At 40.7% G+C, this 16277-nt stretch overlaps 1 protein-coding gene across 1 annotated transcript; it reads right to left on the reverse strand.

Annotated features, from left to right (window-relative positions):
- Positions 1 to 669: 669 nt before the first annotated feature.
- Positions 670 to 10642, reverse strand: CCDC14 (coiled-coil domain containing 14). The gene is made up of 13 exons (XM_066553309.1): positions 10598 to 10642; positions 9587 to 9642; positions 9058 to 9121; positions 8299 to 8371; positions 8064 to 8204; positions 6828 to 7064; positions 6644 to 6738; positions 5132 to 5696; positions 4465 to 4606; positions 3791 to 3870; positions 3134 to 3352; positions 2916 to 3048; positions 670 to 1917 (listed from the first exon to the last, which is right to left on the reverse strand). Exons 1-13 carry the CDS (start codon positions 10628 to 10630, stop codon positions 942 to 944), a joined length of 2814 nt encoding a protein of 937 aa, XP_066409406.1. The 5' UTR covers positions 10631 to 10642; the 3' UTR covers positions 670 to 941.
- Between the last annotated feature and the right edge of the window lie 5635 nt (positions 10643 to 16277).

A 16277-nucleotide genomic window follows, 5' to 3' on the forward strand; every position in this document is an offset into this window, starting at 1 on the left:
TGTCAGGGAGAACCACAGACTGGAATTCCCTGCTCCACTCCCATTCCTGTGAGAGTCAATTCAGGTGATTCAGTCAGACTCCCTGTATTTATGTTCAAGAGATGTTTGACCCCTCAACTGTAGAGTTTTCATGCCTTCCTCAGGCTGTATATTCTGGTGCTTTCCTAACTGTACTGGTTTGCCAACTTTCAGCTAAAGCCTCATTTGTCTCCTTTGTGTCAGCTCTGCTGCTTCTGTTCCTCAGCATCTTTCTGTTCTGAGTTTATCCACTGGTACCACATCCCCTTTTACTTTAGATAAAAGCACACTTTTGTAAAAGCATGCCCTATAACAGGACTGTAGAAAGCAATGGAAGTTTGATGAGCCTTTCCTTGCCCTCGTCTGGACTCTCCACTTCATCAACCTCCTTCAAGTACAGTGCAAAGAGAAAACAGTTTTAGCACTGGTGAGTGAAAAGGGATTGCTTCATGTATTTCATAGGATATATCATACACTAAAAATCCCCTATTGATGGCTGTCTTTATTTTTGGAATAGCATAATCCTGACTAAGCAACTCTAACTCTCAGCACTGCTCTGTAACTTGCTCCTCCCTGGTCTCTACCTGTGGAACCTCTTGCTCATGTGTAGCATCTTACAACAGTTCTTAGGAGAAGGAAAAAAACCACAAGTAAATGAGTACTTTTAATTTTGCAATTAAAGAGTATAAAATAAGTAATAATTTAAAAAAGCCATTTCTATTTTAAATAAAAAGCCAGTTATTTCAAGTTGTACATATCAAGGGGAACAGCACCACAGCCTAATGAGGAACAAATTCTATCCATAATTGAGACAGCTAGGAACAGCCTGTTACATACAAATATACATGTCAGTACCATACTTAATATACTTCAGAAAAACTTAATTCATCCAAATAGCTGCAGCCCATTTTGCTTTCTCATACTCATTGTTTCCTCATGTTACTTTGCAGAGTTCTTTGTAACCTGGCTATGTTTGCATCCAGGGCTGCTAAGCTATTTTTAAAGTCCTCTTCATCTCGAGAAGTAAATGTTGAGAAAGAAGATGCACTCCAGTCAGACCTCCCCGAGAAATCATCAAATGAAATGCAGCTAAAATCAGCTGCTTCACTGCCTGTTTTCTGAGAAACCCCTGCTGGAAATGCCATCGATGCACAAGGGTATGGACCAGGCTGAAGCTGGTCCTGTTTATCCATGAAATCTTTTGCAGCCCCACCTGGAATGCCTCTTGGTCTCACTTGGACTTTGTCTCCTTCTGGCTTTGCTTTACCCCCTGTAACTCCAAGCGTGTTTTCCACAGTCTTTTTCACACTGTACCCAGCATTTAATTTATCCACCAGAGTTGAATCCTCACATCCATACTGCTGCACAGAGCTTGGGAGCTCACAGTGGTAATCCAGCCTCTGACAAGCCCCTCTGCTCTGGGGTAGCACACCACTTCTTCCAGAGACTGGCTGCTGTTTTTTAGAGGCACTGCTAGTCAGTGGAATATAAATTGTCTCATCCAACTTGGTTTGGTCATCTAGTAAAGTTCCAGAATCACTCCCTGTTTCTGCATCTTGCTTCAATGGAGCTGGTGGTCCTCTGGGAGCTGATGTTTGCTCTTCTGTGAATGTACTGTTAATTTTACTTCCTTCAGCAGCAAACTTGTCATAGGACAGACTTTGCATTTCTACTTCTCCAATTTTATTTGGGAATTGAAGATGCGGATCTATCAAAATATGATCCATTTCTAATGTTTTAAGGTAAGTCATTACTGAAGTACTCCCAGGAAACAGCTCGGGTTGCATCTGCTTTTCATGGTCTTCCAAACGAGACTTTGAGAGTGATTTCTCAGGTTTGGGTCTAACAGTGTCCCCTGTGAGGTCAGACAGAAGCTTGGCCATGCTGCCCTGCAAGGTTCTGTTAGGGTAAAATCAACCAAACAGATTCAAAATCAGTCACCAAAAATAAATAGTTAAAAACTTTTCTATAGAAAAAAAGCCATTAGATTTATCAGGCTGTGGCAAAGTTGCAATGCACTTTCTACATATTGTTATATGTGAACCAATTCCAAGTTTTTTGAATTCTTCTTCAGCTCACTGTGGCTAAAAAGTAAAAAAATAGAACAACCCAATGAAGTTCTCCAGATTATTCCTGGTGTACCTGCTTTAAGCAGCATACAATGAAATAAATTGATGCCAAGAAACTGCTGGAAAGCAGATAGAAGCAGTTACCAAAATTACTAAGAAAGGTTTTCTGAATTATTCTTCCCATTGCATCTGAATAAAAAAACATAATAAAAGAAATAATTCTTCTAACTTACTGCTCTGTCCATCAAAAGAGATGAACATTTATATATTTGTCCCTAGCATACACACACACACACACACACACACACACACACACACACACACACACACACGTGTAATTTGACATCATTCTACCACCACCTGGTGGTCAGCACAGCAGTGATGGAAGTGTCTAAACTTTTACTGAAGCATTTGAAATGTCTATTCAAAATATTCTGCTGTTCCAATCAGTCCCAACTAAAAATATAGCAGACAACAGTTTTGTTTCCTCAGCACAACATATCCAAAGCAATTGTAGATACACACCACTATGCAGCTGCAAAAAGCTATTTATATCTCCCAGCTTGCCACTATTTTCAAGAAAAAATAAATTCACAGCAATAGTTCTTTTTGGCAGAATTCACAGAATATGACAACTCTGTTGTCACAGAATATGACAACTCTGTTTCAAAACAAAATTATAGCAGCATTGTAACAAAACAAACTGCAAAGAGAAGGTTTAGCTTATTTAGCTTATGTGACCTCCCACCACCAAGATACTAAGACCACAATAATCCACAGGATTGAAAAAAAACCCCAAAAACAAAAAACAACCTTAGCCAACAGTACCTGGTTAATTCTCTCAGTCTCTTAACTTCTGCATCACGCTGACGTAACGTTATGCCCAAAATCTTATTTTCTTTCTCTGAAGCTTCCAGCTTAAACTGAAGGGTCTTCACAGTTCCTAATGCCTCTTCCACTTCTGAAATGCCAACAAGAACTTACACAATTACTTCTTTTGACTTTTAAAATGCTAAACAAAAAATGACCAATTTGAAAACACGCACCAATCTTGAGCTTGGTGGAATGAATGTCATAATGCTGTTTGTTTTCCAGCAATTCTTCTTCTTTATCTTGAATACCTTTTGCAAGATGTTTATTTTCTTCTTTCTGACTTTCTATTATTTTCAGTAGTTCTTCATTTTTAGCCTGCAGTGAATCAAGGCCTTTCTGCGATTCTTTCAATTGGCTCTGGAGCATCATATTCAAGGACTGCAAAGAAACCACTACCAAAAGTAAAACATAAAATGTTTAAGTGTTTTGTGTGGTAACTTGAATTTCTAAAAAAACTGAGGTTTTAAATTATCTTGGTAATATGAATTTTGCTAACAGATAGAAGGGTTGGGTTTTTTTTTTTTGCAACTAGAAAAAGCTCAAGCTTTCTTCTTAATTATTTAATCAGTCATCTTCATTTTCAGAGGCACATAAGCAAAAATAACCTGCTTGGCAGCTGAAGAGCCAAATCCTAGTACGTGGAGTCTAAAACAGCCCAACAGTCCATGCAAATGCAGTTCCAGCATTAGACCCACTTAGTTCAGATACCACTAAAAGCCACAATACATACAGACATATGAAACTACAGATTTAAAATTAGAAATTATATATCTCTGGTAATAAAGCTTTAACAGATATACCCCTATCAAGCAACATTATTGGTACTTTACATTCATAGCTGCAGCTCTGTCCAGATGTCTTCTCACTGCTTTCTTGTTCCCTAAGTTGCTGGTTTAATATTCTTAGTCTCCTAAATGTGAATTGTGAAAAAGCACAAATTCAGAAGTATTAGAATACACTCAAAAGGACTGCACTTTAAATTAGTCTGGTGAGAAGTTGCTTTTGAGAATTAAATGTCAGGGAATATTTCAGAAACATAAAGAAGTCTTAATAACATAATTTTCTTACATTCTGGTACTTCTTCAACACAAAATACCCTTTCCAAGTATCTGATAAATACCTAGTATATATCCCTATTCTGAAGTAAATGCTACCCAGTTATGTGAGAACCCTCTGAAATGAGAGACATTTTTGCATTTCAGAATAAACTACAAAAAGAACACGAGCAGGCTAACTATCTTGATAGTGCAGTTTTCAGAGTGATGCATTCACCCCACCCAGCCAAAAGCCCCATCATGAGGTAACTGATACTACCAAAATACCAAAGCCATGCTGTGTTAATCATGGCTTTTTAGAGTGTATGGCTTTACCAGGACACTTTCTAATTGACAAATTTTGCACAGACAAGAAGGGAAGAGCCTTAAGAAAGGCAATTTAAGCCAGAGAAGTTAGAGATGCTTTAGGTGCAGTGCAGTGAGGCCAGGCTCCCTGAGGAGCTCCCCACCTGCGCAGCTGGGCGTTCTCACTGCGCAGGGGCTGCAAAGCCAGAGCTATTTCAGCCTGGAGATTTGTACTTCCCACCACAGCTGGGAGCAAGGAGACCGAGTCCTCCACTTCACTCATCAGCCTCAGCATTTCTGAGTCACCTGCAAGAAGTGAGCGAAGAAAGAGACTCCATAAACCTATAAATCTGTAATATAACTACTGCTTTACATGTGATTAAGCAACCTGCAAAGTGACTTAATAGTATCTGGGGGTTTTGCCCCCTAGAAAACTTAATTTTTAACTATCTTTATTTAAAATTGTTGAGCTTGAATATGAAAACTATGCTTTACATCCTCAATAAAACACAACCCACCATCGTTCCAACCAGCCTAGGTGGGACTGCTATTGCAATCTGTCCACACCAGGACCCTTCTTAGGGGAAAGCTCTGTGTATGGAATAGCAACAATCTTTATCTTGCTGTCATGACAAGATTAAAATATTATAAAAATAATTTAATACTTATTCAGAGTGAATCCTGAAGGTCTTACAATTGTGAAAACCCACAGTAAGAAGTCACATATCATCTGACACGTACACTTGCAGAAACTGAAGTGCTCACTCCTTTAATTGAGCTCTTGTGTTATTTGCATGTAATAACTCTAGTGCACAATGAAAATGTCCTCACCTTGATCTGTTACCAGTGCTCTGAGCTCAGCCATCATATACTTTACAGTCCTAACTTTATGGGCTGTTTCTTCCAGACTTTCTTTTCTAGATTTTAGAACCTTCTTCACACAACTTGTCTTACAGCTTGTATCTTTCACTGGAGACACATCAAGTACATCCAATTCATCTTCTTCACTGACCAGGTCCTCACTGTGCTCCTCAGAAGTATCCTCCTCTGTGTCACATGAGCCATCATGTTTTGCTGGACAGTGATGATGGCCCCTCTGTTCAGTCCTGCCATTCAGCATCTCATGGGATTGTAACAGGGCCTGTATGCACTGCATCAAATCCGCTTCTTTTACCTGCTGCTCCTGGCCTGGGGCCACCTCTCTGGCACAAGATGCTGGGACCAGAGCAGGCACTGAAGGGGTTAATGCTCCTGGTGCTGTACAGGGGATCACACCAGGAACAGCAGTTCCAGACTGTGTTTGTGCAGCAGCAGCAGGAGCAGCAGAAACCACTGGGCAAACAATAGGTCCTCCCATCTCTGGCACACATTCATTGGCACTGTCTACAGGAACTCCCTGCATAAAAGATATTCTAATTAAACAAAAAATTAACATGATTTTTAAATCTTTAGAAGAATCCCAAACAGCACTACGCTTGTCTGACTCAATGTAAACTTGTTAATTCTTTGCTAATTATAAGAACAACTACAAATTAATAATGGAATAATTTCCCTGTATAATAAGGAGGACTTAAAATGTAAATCTGATTTAGATTACCTTTAATGTTATTGGCAACATTAAATCACAGTTCTTTTACAGCAGTTCTGTAATGAAAACCCTCAGCAGTTTCTTGAATCCAAGCAGAACAGGGAAGAAAAGAAATATAAAGGACAACACTGTTACCTTTCAGTATTTTAAGTAGGTGAATTTTTTAAAAGTCAAAGTCATCACTAGCTATACATGGACTGCCTGCAGATGGAAGGTAATCAATCAACAGTCTTACAGATTCAAGGTAAATTCAAGCCCTTTGCCACATTTCCTGAGGTGGCAGCTGGTATTCTCCATCATCTCTATTCTATACCCTGAAATACACAGGCATTTTAACATGTGACTCTAAGATAATACAGCATGTCTGAAGAAATAATTGCCTTGATCATTGGCAGGGAAAGCTCCATAGCATCTATGAGTTCTTCTGTCAGGAGTTGCTTAATGATCCTAGTGTGCATTACTGAGAACACAATTAACAGTAATCAATAATTTCCTGCACTGCCCATGTTTGCTGTCCTTTACCGAATTCCCCAGGCAGAAGCAAGCAGCCAGCTAAAAAGCCTCTAATTTCATTTTTTGGTGTCTACATAAAATGTGTTTTGAATAGCAGTGTTTTGTCTGTGCATCACTACAGTTTGAAATACACAATTTTTTTAAAGGGAAATTATTAGGAAAACTGACACAAGGAAATGTATAAATAAGTAGACAGTGCTAATTCAATGTTTATTGATAGTGAGAATCAAACTTTTACTTACTGACTGAGTGGATAAGGAATTAGCTGAATGCTGCAGGGACAGTGTTGATGTGGAGGTAGGTAAATGATAATTCAAAGCTGTAACATTTTGACATCCTAAAAAAAACCAACACTTACAGATCAGGGCAATGTGGGCACAACTCATGCAGTTAAATAGTGAACTCTACATGAACAGTTCCACTAACCCTGGTTTGAGGTAGGAGAAGGAGTTACAGTAGGAATTTCATTGCTCTTCTGTGGGTGTTGGCCAGTTATCAGAGACATCTGAGTTTGCACATGCTCATAGAGTTTCTGATACGCCACAGGAGAGTGGTCACTGCAAGGCACGTGATTTGATTGAACCATCTGATTCTGGGCGGCACTGGAAAGCTCCTTCTCAGCAGGTGTGGTAGATGAGGCAACTTTTCTATTTGATATTGGCACTGTAGAAAAAGAAAGAACAAAAAACTCCAGCTGAAGTTGCCTGTCTTCTTGATCTACACAAACCCATTGTATTGTCTGGCAGATTCTAGAAGGCTCCCTTGAAAACAAAGATCCTATGGCCTAGGGTACCAGTTAGATTTTGATTCACCAGCAAATGAATCCATCAATTTTTTCTACCAGATAGAGCAACCTAAACCAGTTGGAAAGGCAGCTGTCCTTGAAGGAAGCACAGAGACTTAATCCTACAGAAGGCCAGCTCTAAAATAATTCTTGAAATCTCTGCTGAGGTATAATTAAAACTCTGTAATTTTACAGTGCTGGGAAGATATCAGCTACATGCTCACTTCCTACAGTTCCCAGTGGGCACTCTACTACACACCTGCCCACAGGCCCCACTCACTCATCTACTGGATTAGAAATTGCACAGAAGAAACAGGGTGCAGAGAGGCAGAAATGATAATAAATGAAATATTTCACCTGGAAGCAAATCAGCTGACAGCACTCCATCTACCTTTCTATTCAGTGCTTTGGCCACTAAACCATTTGAGGTCTTGTCATTTCTAGCCACACTTCCCTGTTTCCACCAATTATTCTTTGAGAAAAGCCTGGCTGGACACTGAACTTCAGACCAGTTTCTAGCTGCGGATCCTAAACTGAGTTCCAAGGAATTCAATGTTTCCCTGTCCAAGAGAAGCAGGGAAAGGGTATTACCATTCTCCTCCACACTTCCTACCAGATAAACCCGATAATGTTGATACTTGTAAACACATTCAACTTTCACGTGTCTGAAGTTCAAACACCTGTGAATTTCAGTAATTGTTTGGTAAACATTTAAGGTTTCTAAAAGGAAATAATACATCCTTTTGTGGAACCAGCCCTGGATCAACCTGTAACAAATGGCAACAATTATGCAAAGCCTTGCTGAATCTCAATAAGTTGAGGAGTCTTTCAAGGTTGCTTGAACAAAAAATAAATCAAGCCCAAGAAAGCCCACTTACCAATTTCTTTTTGGACAGGGGAAGGAGTAATGATTCTTTTTAACCCTTTCTTCTTGGAAGTATTTCCTTTGGTTACCAAAGGCTTGGAGGTACATTTAAAGGTAGTTGTTCTACCAGGTTGTCTATGGACAGTCTCCCTTCCTGGTATTAATTGAAAGAAAAAGTGGTCAACAAAAAAAATAAACAGAGTAGTACAAAATGTAAAAATGTAACTTGTGTTTTCTATAGGTACAACCTGGAGCTTCCTTTTGTAAGATACTCTTCAGTAAAGCTGCACAATGGTCAAGTCCATGATGAATAGTATCAACCTGCACAAAGAGCACTGCAGTCAGTGAATGAGTAGCACTGCTTCCTTTCAGTAAACCAAGATGCTGTTTTAGAGGTGAGTGTACCCCATTCTGCCACCTGACAAAGAACAACTCATAACCAAAAAGATATATCATTTCCCATTTACTACTTTGCAATTACATGGAAGTTTGCAAACACATAGATTCTGAAAAATCACTAAATTGTGCTGTTGCACCCCTGTCCATTTGCTCAATTTGAGGTTAATTACAGGTATGTATTTTATTCTTCTTTCCATGTACATTTAAACAATACCTCCTACTTGTATTTTGGAGACAACTGGCTCAGGACTACAGAAAACCAGTACTGCAGCACTGACTGTGCTACTCTTTCTTTCCAGCACAAAAACCTAACAAGGGCACCTGCTCTTCTGTGAGGGCCAGCCCTTGTCCATAGGCAGCTTATTTGTGTTTGCAAAATGTATCCTGTGCCTTGAGGAAATCTGTCAGAGCCAAACTCACTGCACACAATGTCCATTTGTTCCTATCTGCAAGATACGGTACAGACACTCTTGCTTGCCTTGCAGGAGCAATTTCAGGTTCACATATAAATTAATTAGGATCTAAATTAATCTGGCTTTCGTCTGTTACTCAAGGTATTCCAATTTTCCTTCTCTTTAGATAACTGTGTTAAAGACCCATTTATTTACCTGATTGGCAGATTCAGTGGAATAGAATTTTACATCAGAATGGCATCCTTTCTTTAAGCCAAACCTGAAAAAGTGAAATTCACTGTTTATACCACCTCCTTAATGGGAAACAAAGTAAAAAAGCACTTACTTTCATTCAATAATAGCAAGCAAAAGAAAATTAATTTCTTCATGAAACAAAATAACTTCCTGTTTCTGAAAACTTTGCATGGCTGCAAAAAACATGTTAAGCAAATAATAACAATTTATGTCAAAGAAGAATTCAGTCTCTACTCAACAGTCTTCTCTACAGCTAGTAATTCAGTCTTTTTACAAATAAAACACGAAGAGTGAAATCTGTATCTTTATATACAAAATTTCTATTCAGTTTGTGCCTGTCTATTCAAGGGCTGCTTAGAACCTTTCAGTCCAAAATGTTTTATATATACACATATGGATTTTTTGTTCAATTGAGGTATGACAAGTATAAGGCTCCCAAATGCTCACATATACACTCAGTTTAAAAAAGTATTAGTGAATAAGGTCTTACTGATTTCTTCCATTTGTTAGTTTAGTTGCTCCTGACAGCCTTCCAGATGACAGAGCCTGTTGATTACAGAAATACACCTTGATTTTCTTAAAGTATTTTCACAACATTTGAAGACTACTATTGCCCACCAATTCTAAGAACTTTTGCCAAGGATCAGTTCAAGGGATGTTACAGCCCTCAAGGCAAGGGTGCAACTGCTGCCAGTAGAGCCTGAGACTTGTGGGTTTCATTTCACAAAATATGCCTTGACAGAAAGATGCTTTGTTAATTTCCACACACTTAAGGACTCACCAAGAGCTGATGTACAAATGTGTTTCAAATGGAAACTATGTTTGATAAATACAAACCTGAACTGTGGGGACTTTAGGAATGCCAGAGCACACAGCACAGGAACACAATCACAGTCACCGAACACAGAATGGGTGAGACTGGGACACAGTGGCTGAAGCAGAGCATTCCAGAGCACATGGCACAGCTCCGCATCCTGACCTATTCCTGAGCATCTCCAGTCAGGGAGACTCCACATCCTCTCTGGACAACCTGTTCTTCCTGGTGTTCGGGTGGAACTCCCTGTACATCGGTTTGTGCCCACTGCCTCGTGTCCTGCTGCTCGGCCCCACCGAGCAGAGCCGGGCTCCATCCTCCCACACCCCCTTCAGCCATTCGTACACAATGGTAAGGTCCGCTCCCAGCCATCTCCTCTCGAGGCTGAACAGACACACTCCCTCCAGCCTTTCCTCTTCAGGGAGATGCTGCAGACCTCACTGATCCTCGCTGCCTTCCGCTGGAGCCACTCTCGGGCAGAGAGAGAGGCCCAGCACCGCCCGCAGCACCTCAGGACCGCCGTCAGGTGGCTGCGGTGCAAGCCGGGCTCGGCCTCGGAAGGCCCCACCTCGCGCAGGAGTCGTTACGCGGACGGCGGGGGGGATCCCCCGACGCCCCCCCCATCCCCCGGGCTCTGGCGAGGAGAACCGCGCCCCGCCCGTTCCCCTCCCCCCGGCCCTCACGCACCTTGCGGGGCCGCGCAGCCCCCGGCGCGGCCATGGCCCGGCCCGGCCCGGCCCGGCCCCGCCCACTCCTGCACCGCCCCCGCCCGCGCCGGCCAATCACCACCCGGTCCGTCCGTGAGGGGGCGGGGCTAACTTAGGAGGCGGAGCTAACGACCCCGCCTCGCGGCGCGCCGGCGGGCGCGGGCGCGGGAAGGGGAAGGAGGTGAGCTGGGCAGCGCGGCCGGGGATTGGCGGAGAGCGCGCGCGGAGGAGCCAATGGGAGGTGAGAGAAGAAAGGGCGGTGCTAAGAGGGCCGTGACCGGGGCGCGTGCCCGGCCCCGCCCCGCCGCTCCCTGAGGGACTGCCCTGCGGAGCCGCCAGCTCTCCTCAGGGCAATGCTCCCCGGGCACTGAGGCTCCGTGCACTCGTGAAATAAGCGGAAAACCGAGCCCTGCAGGCGAGTGGTCACAGAGTCACAGAATCGGGTTGGAAAAGACCTCCCTGCTGATCGAGTCCAGCCTGTGAGCGAACACCACCAGCCAGGCCCTGGCACTCTGTGCCGCCTCCAGCCTTTCCTCAAACACCTCCAGGGTCCGCTGCTACATCACATCTCTGGGTAGCCCGTTCCGATGTCTACTCACCCTTTCAGTGAAGAAACACCTCCTCATGTCCAACCTGAATCACCACTGGCGCAGCTCTGCTCTATGTACTGTAAAAAACACGTTCACTCTCCTGTGAAAATAAAAAAAGTTTAATAAAGGACGATAGGAGACAAAGATAAAGCAAAGGTTATCACAGCCGGGTATGTCTTGGCACTCAGCCACTGTTATCGTCGCAGATACCCCTTAAATACTTTTCCCTTACATCAACCTGTTGCATATTCAGAGAGCCTTATCCAAAGTAAACTTTTCCCCAAACTAGTTAACATGTTCCAATAATTGTTTAGCATATCTCCTCCTTGGATCCGCCTTTTTAGAGCACGTGTATTCCTTGGTTGTGGTTTTAGTCCTTTTTTATCATCACATTCAGTTTTGGCCTCAGGCAACACCATCTTCAGACAGTGAGTGCTGATGGTTGGCATATCTGTAGCAGGTGTCCTCTTCATATGTTCATTGGATGTTATCCATCCAAGCAGGCATTTTAACACAAACATACTTATATCAGCTATTTCACTATGTCTAAGATTAATTAACAACAGAAATAAAAAGTATATCTTTATAACAAATTTACTTTAACACCACACAGGTAGAATCCATTTTAATATATGCTAAAAGCCAATATTATAGTATGTATCTATAACAGTCCTCTTGTCCAGCCTGGCCCCTCTGGGCCTGCCTGTGCTGCAGGGGCACAAAGGTAAAGCAGGCTGACTGGGAAAGGAGCTGCTGGGTTGTGGTGTGCAGGCTGTATCCATCAGTTCTTGGTCCTGCACGCTGGCTCCCAGCTTGTAAAACCTTCTGTGGCGTTCCCAGAGAACACCTGTGTGCGTGGATCATCAGGGGTGGTGCCTCAAGCTCCACACTCCCAAACACACACCATGTTTATCACTGGCATATCAGTATTCTGCATGTCCTCGCTTTTATTAGCTGAAGAAATAGACCTTGTAAACACACAGAATTGGGAGCAATTACATTTACTCAGGCTGAAAATGTGGTTGGATTACTATGCTATTAAGGCTACCATAGCAGAAGTGTGTATAAATATTCAACATCTCTGCTCTCCCAATGTGTAAATTGTGTTGTTATTACCATGTTAACATTTACGCTGAAACTATGACAAAATTGAATTAAAAATAGATAGCGAATATATTTATCATCCTGTCAAGAAAAACCCCAAACAAAACAGTAAAAGAGAAGCGTTTTCTGGCAGGAATTTGGAGACTTCAATTCTTCTCATTGAAAATTAAAAATTATAAGATCACTAATAGAACAGCTGAAGGAAGGAATATAAACTAGAAAGATAAAAGAGAAAGATGAAAAAAGTTCAAAAACATGTGTGTTAACTACCAAATTAGAGCCAGAGCCACTGGCATACTTTCTTTTTAAGGTAGTCTCTGGAAGTTTATGGATTAATACTTACTCAACTGATAGGTGTGGGTGCAGTATTTAAATAAGGAAGAATTATTGCAAGATGTTTAGCAACAGGTAACGTAAAAAACCCAATCCCCCCTCAATCCCCTCCTTTGGTTTGAAGACACACAGATCAGCCAGCACTTTATTTTTACCATGTGAAGGAAAATGAATACAGAAAGCTATCACGGCCCATTCTTGCCAACTGAACCATTGTGAAACTACAGGCAAGATTGCCTTATAAATAATTTTTAAAAATGCAACCACAAGGATTAAAAATTGCATAAATAATTAAAAATCTCATGGTCACAGAGCTCCAGGTTGTCACTCTTTAAAGAGAAGAACAAGCTGTTATGAGAGTCATGGCAGAACTGCGAGGGTTTGCAGCAGTGTATGCTGAGCACAGACACACCCAGCTGAAGATGGATGCTTCTTCTGACTGACACTGCCTTTCTGTATTGAAACAGTGTGGGGAACCACTGAATATCTCTGACCTGTCTGCTTGTTATGGTAAAACTGAATTAATAAAAAGAGATTATTCTTTGTCTAACATCGAAATGCTCAAATGCTTCAAAGCCATGATCTGCATTCTTATAAATATTATATTGTTACTTGTATTTATAATCAAGATATCTTTCAGAGAGAAAAGTTAATTCCATTTAGTGAAACCGTTTTTATATTTTCCTCCTGTTTGACAGATAACTAACATTCCTCAAACAATTCCAGGACATGGTTTTGGATATGGCTGAGGCCTTTGTGAAAAAACTGACAATCTTCCAGATTTCACCCCTATTTGCTGTAGAAATAATGCTAATGTCAATCAGAAAAGAAGAAAAAAAAAAAGCTGGCAAATGTGAGATAAATAAAAGCATAATATATGTGGAAGAAAAGACTGAAATCATTAGCCAAGGAAGAGCTGCCTGAATGATGAATAATTAAAACATACATGTGGTTGTATTTGCAATCTTAATGCTTGAGGTGCTGTCCATATTGCATGAAGCATCACTGAAAATAACAAAAAGCTTGTTCTTACCCTAAATTATTTACAGAGTGAGTTGAAACGCCAGGGTCTTACAGAAAACTCTGCACAAGACTGATACGCTTAATAATGATGAACAAATACACACAGAACACAAGCTTTTGAGGAGCAGAGATCTTTGAGGGACCAATTCTCAAATAAAGTAAAACAATTCTCCTTTGTTGCAGGAAGGAGACAAAGTGAAGAAAATGAAGCTAATAAATATGAGAGAAGACATCAATCAATCAGTCAATCAATCAAGTTTCATCAGAAAATGGGTCTTTTCCTGCCTAGGAAAACCAAGGCAAGTTCACACTCAGTGTAAGTCTGAAAGTCTCTTGCTACCACTACTAACAAGTTCTAGTGATGTAACTAAATACTAACCTAAGCATGATTGAGCCCCAGCACAAACTAATGTTAAACTTTTCTCTGAGCTTTCAAAAAAGTTGTGTGTTCTTAACAGTAGGGCATTTCACAAAATAAGGAACTTTTTATAAGACAAGTAGGCTGAGAATACCAGTCATTATTGTTTGAGATTATTTTGGTAGTTCTCCAAGTCCCTGTAAGTGTAGAATTAGGGAATTAAGCTACAACTTGACTAACAGAAAGCAAATTACAGATTTTTGTTTATCCACCTGTCCTTCAAGCTACATAGAACCAACAGAAAAGAGCAGGTGGATAGCAATGAATATGTAGCTAAGAAAGTAACCTATAGAAAACAGATTCTTTCTTTGTCAAAGTCAGGCTTAAGGGATGTCCACAGTGAAATATGATTGGAGGAAGCAGAAGTTTAATAGAGAACGTTTCAGTTGGATAGGTAGAGATATAATGAGAAAGTAAAGATTAATATATTATGGACCCTCGAACTGAGGTGCAATTGTAAAAGAAGGTTCAAAATTATGCACACTAGATTTTCAGTGTCTCACTTCAATTTTGATCATGCATAGTGACGGCTACAGCAGGACTTGCTGCATGAGAGACCTGTGGTCTCAGTGGTTCACAAAGCCTGCCACCACATTTTTATTTTCTGATGTATTTGGAATTAATATGTCTATAAACAATGAATTTCTTCTTCATATTATGTAAATATAGAGGGGAAAAAATAATTTGGCTTTGGTCTGTCTGCCCACATTCAAGTGAAGGATTTTATGTAAAGCTCATGAAATGCTCTTCATCCTGAGAAGTTCTCACCAGGACGAGATCAGAAGGGTGTTGAGTTATGACTTCTAGGAGACATCAGTAAGAGTCGATCCGTCATGGCCTTTTAGAGCCACACCCAGAGTGCTCAGACAGCGGGTGACACTGCGCTGAGTCAGAACTGGTGCAGGAGGCTTGACTGCCACGAGATGGCAGCACGGGCACATGAAAATCCGCTCTGCGCTGAACCTAAAAGGGACTTGGCATTTCCACGCGATAAATCCAGGCACATCTTGGGTTAGGGAATACTCGGAGAATTCCACTGGTATTTCATAGAATCTGTGTCACAACTTGTCTTTTCAGGCAATCTTACTGACGAGAGTAATGTTTTATTAGTGGAAATGTGTGAAAATAGTAATTTTTACCTAAAGCACTATTATTTATTGTTCTACTAAATATAAAATCTACTGTGACATCAAACTGATCTTTAAGACCACATAGACAACTTTCACAGTATGCAAGTTTAATAGGAGATCTAGAATCTGATGGGTTTAGGGGAAAAACTAACAATAGATTAATTTCTCAGATATTCATTTCCTTCTAAGTTATGAAAAGAAATGAAGCAATAGAGGAACAGTAAATAAAATATCTGAACAGAATTGTCTCTAAGTAAAGCATTTGTTCAAATTTCCCAGGAGGCAGGTTTTGGAACTAGCAGTGACAGTATTGAGGTCAAAGGTCAATGAAGTTGGTCCCACCAAAGTTCAATCCTGTAACTTTATTTTTTCTATCCTTGAAAGAAGATAGTCAAAGTAATTCCCTCATTCCTAAAAAAATTTTTCCTCCTGACTTTTAGTGGTTACCTGGTTAAAACCTTGATCTCTTTATTGTTTTAGGAGAAAATAGATAAGAAAGTTATAATATCTAAGAGACTTAAAAATAATATACTTCTGTTGCAAACAGCCAGCAGAGCTTTAACCACAAATTTCTGCTTGAAGCTTTAACTTCTGTTTGAGCTGTACCAGATCATTCAGGTGATCTCAGGAGCTCCTTCAAGCTGAATGGTTGTGTGAACCTTTTTCTTCTACTTTTTTTTTTTCTTCACATCCACTTTTGATTATGTCAGTGTAATCTATTGCCTTGCTCACATCCATGGCCTAACCTCATCTGAATTACAGTTTTTGGCTGGGAAATAAAGCTGGCTATACTGATATAAATGCAGTGCTATAACCAGTGCTCTGTTAATCCTCCTCATGATCCCACATAGAAATTATGGGACTATATATGTAAATGTGTACTCAGCTGGGCTAAATTGGATGAGTGAGAGGTCCTTTCTTAAGATCAGCAGTGAATCAATCACACCAATACCTCTAACTAGTCACATCAGCACTGTAATCTGGTTGTTTTCCACTGATAAACAGAAATTCACAAATCCATTTTCCTCTCTCTGTTGAATAGTTAAAAGAATTGAAGAAGTC

The sequence above is a fragment of the Molothrus aeneus genome, chromosome 7 (genome assembly GCF_037042795.1).
Source record: "Molothrus aeneus isolate 106 chromosome 7, BPBGC_Maene_1.0, whole genome shotgun sequence".
Classification (NCBI taxonomy): domain Eukaryota; kingdom Metazoa; phylum Chordata; class Aves; order Passeriformes; family Icteridae; genus Molothrus; species Molothrus aeneus.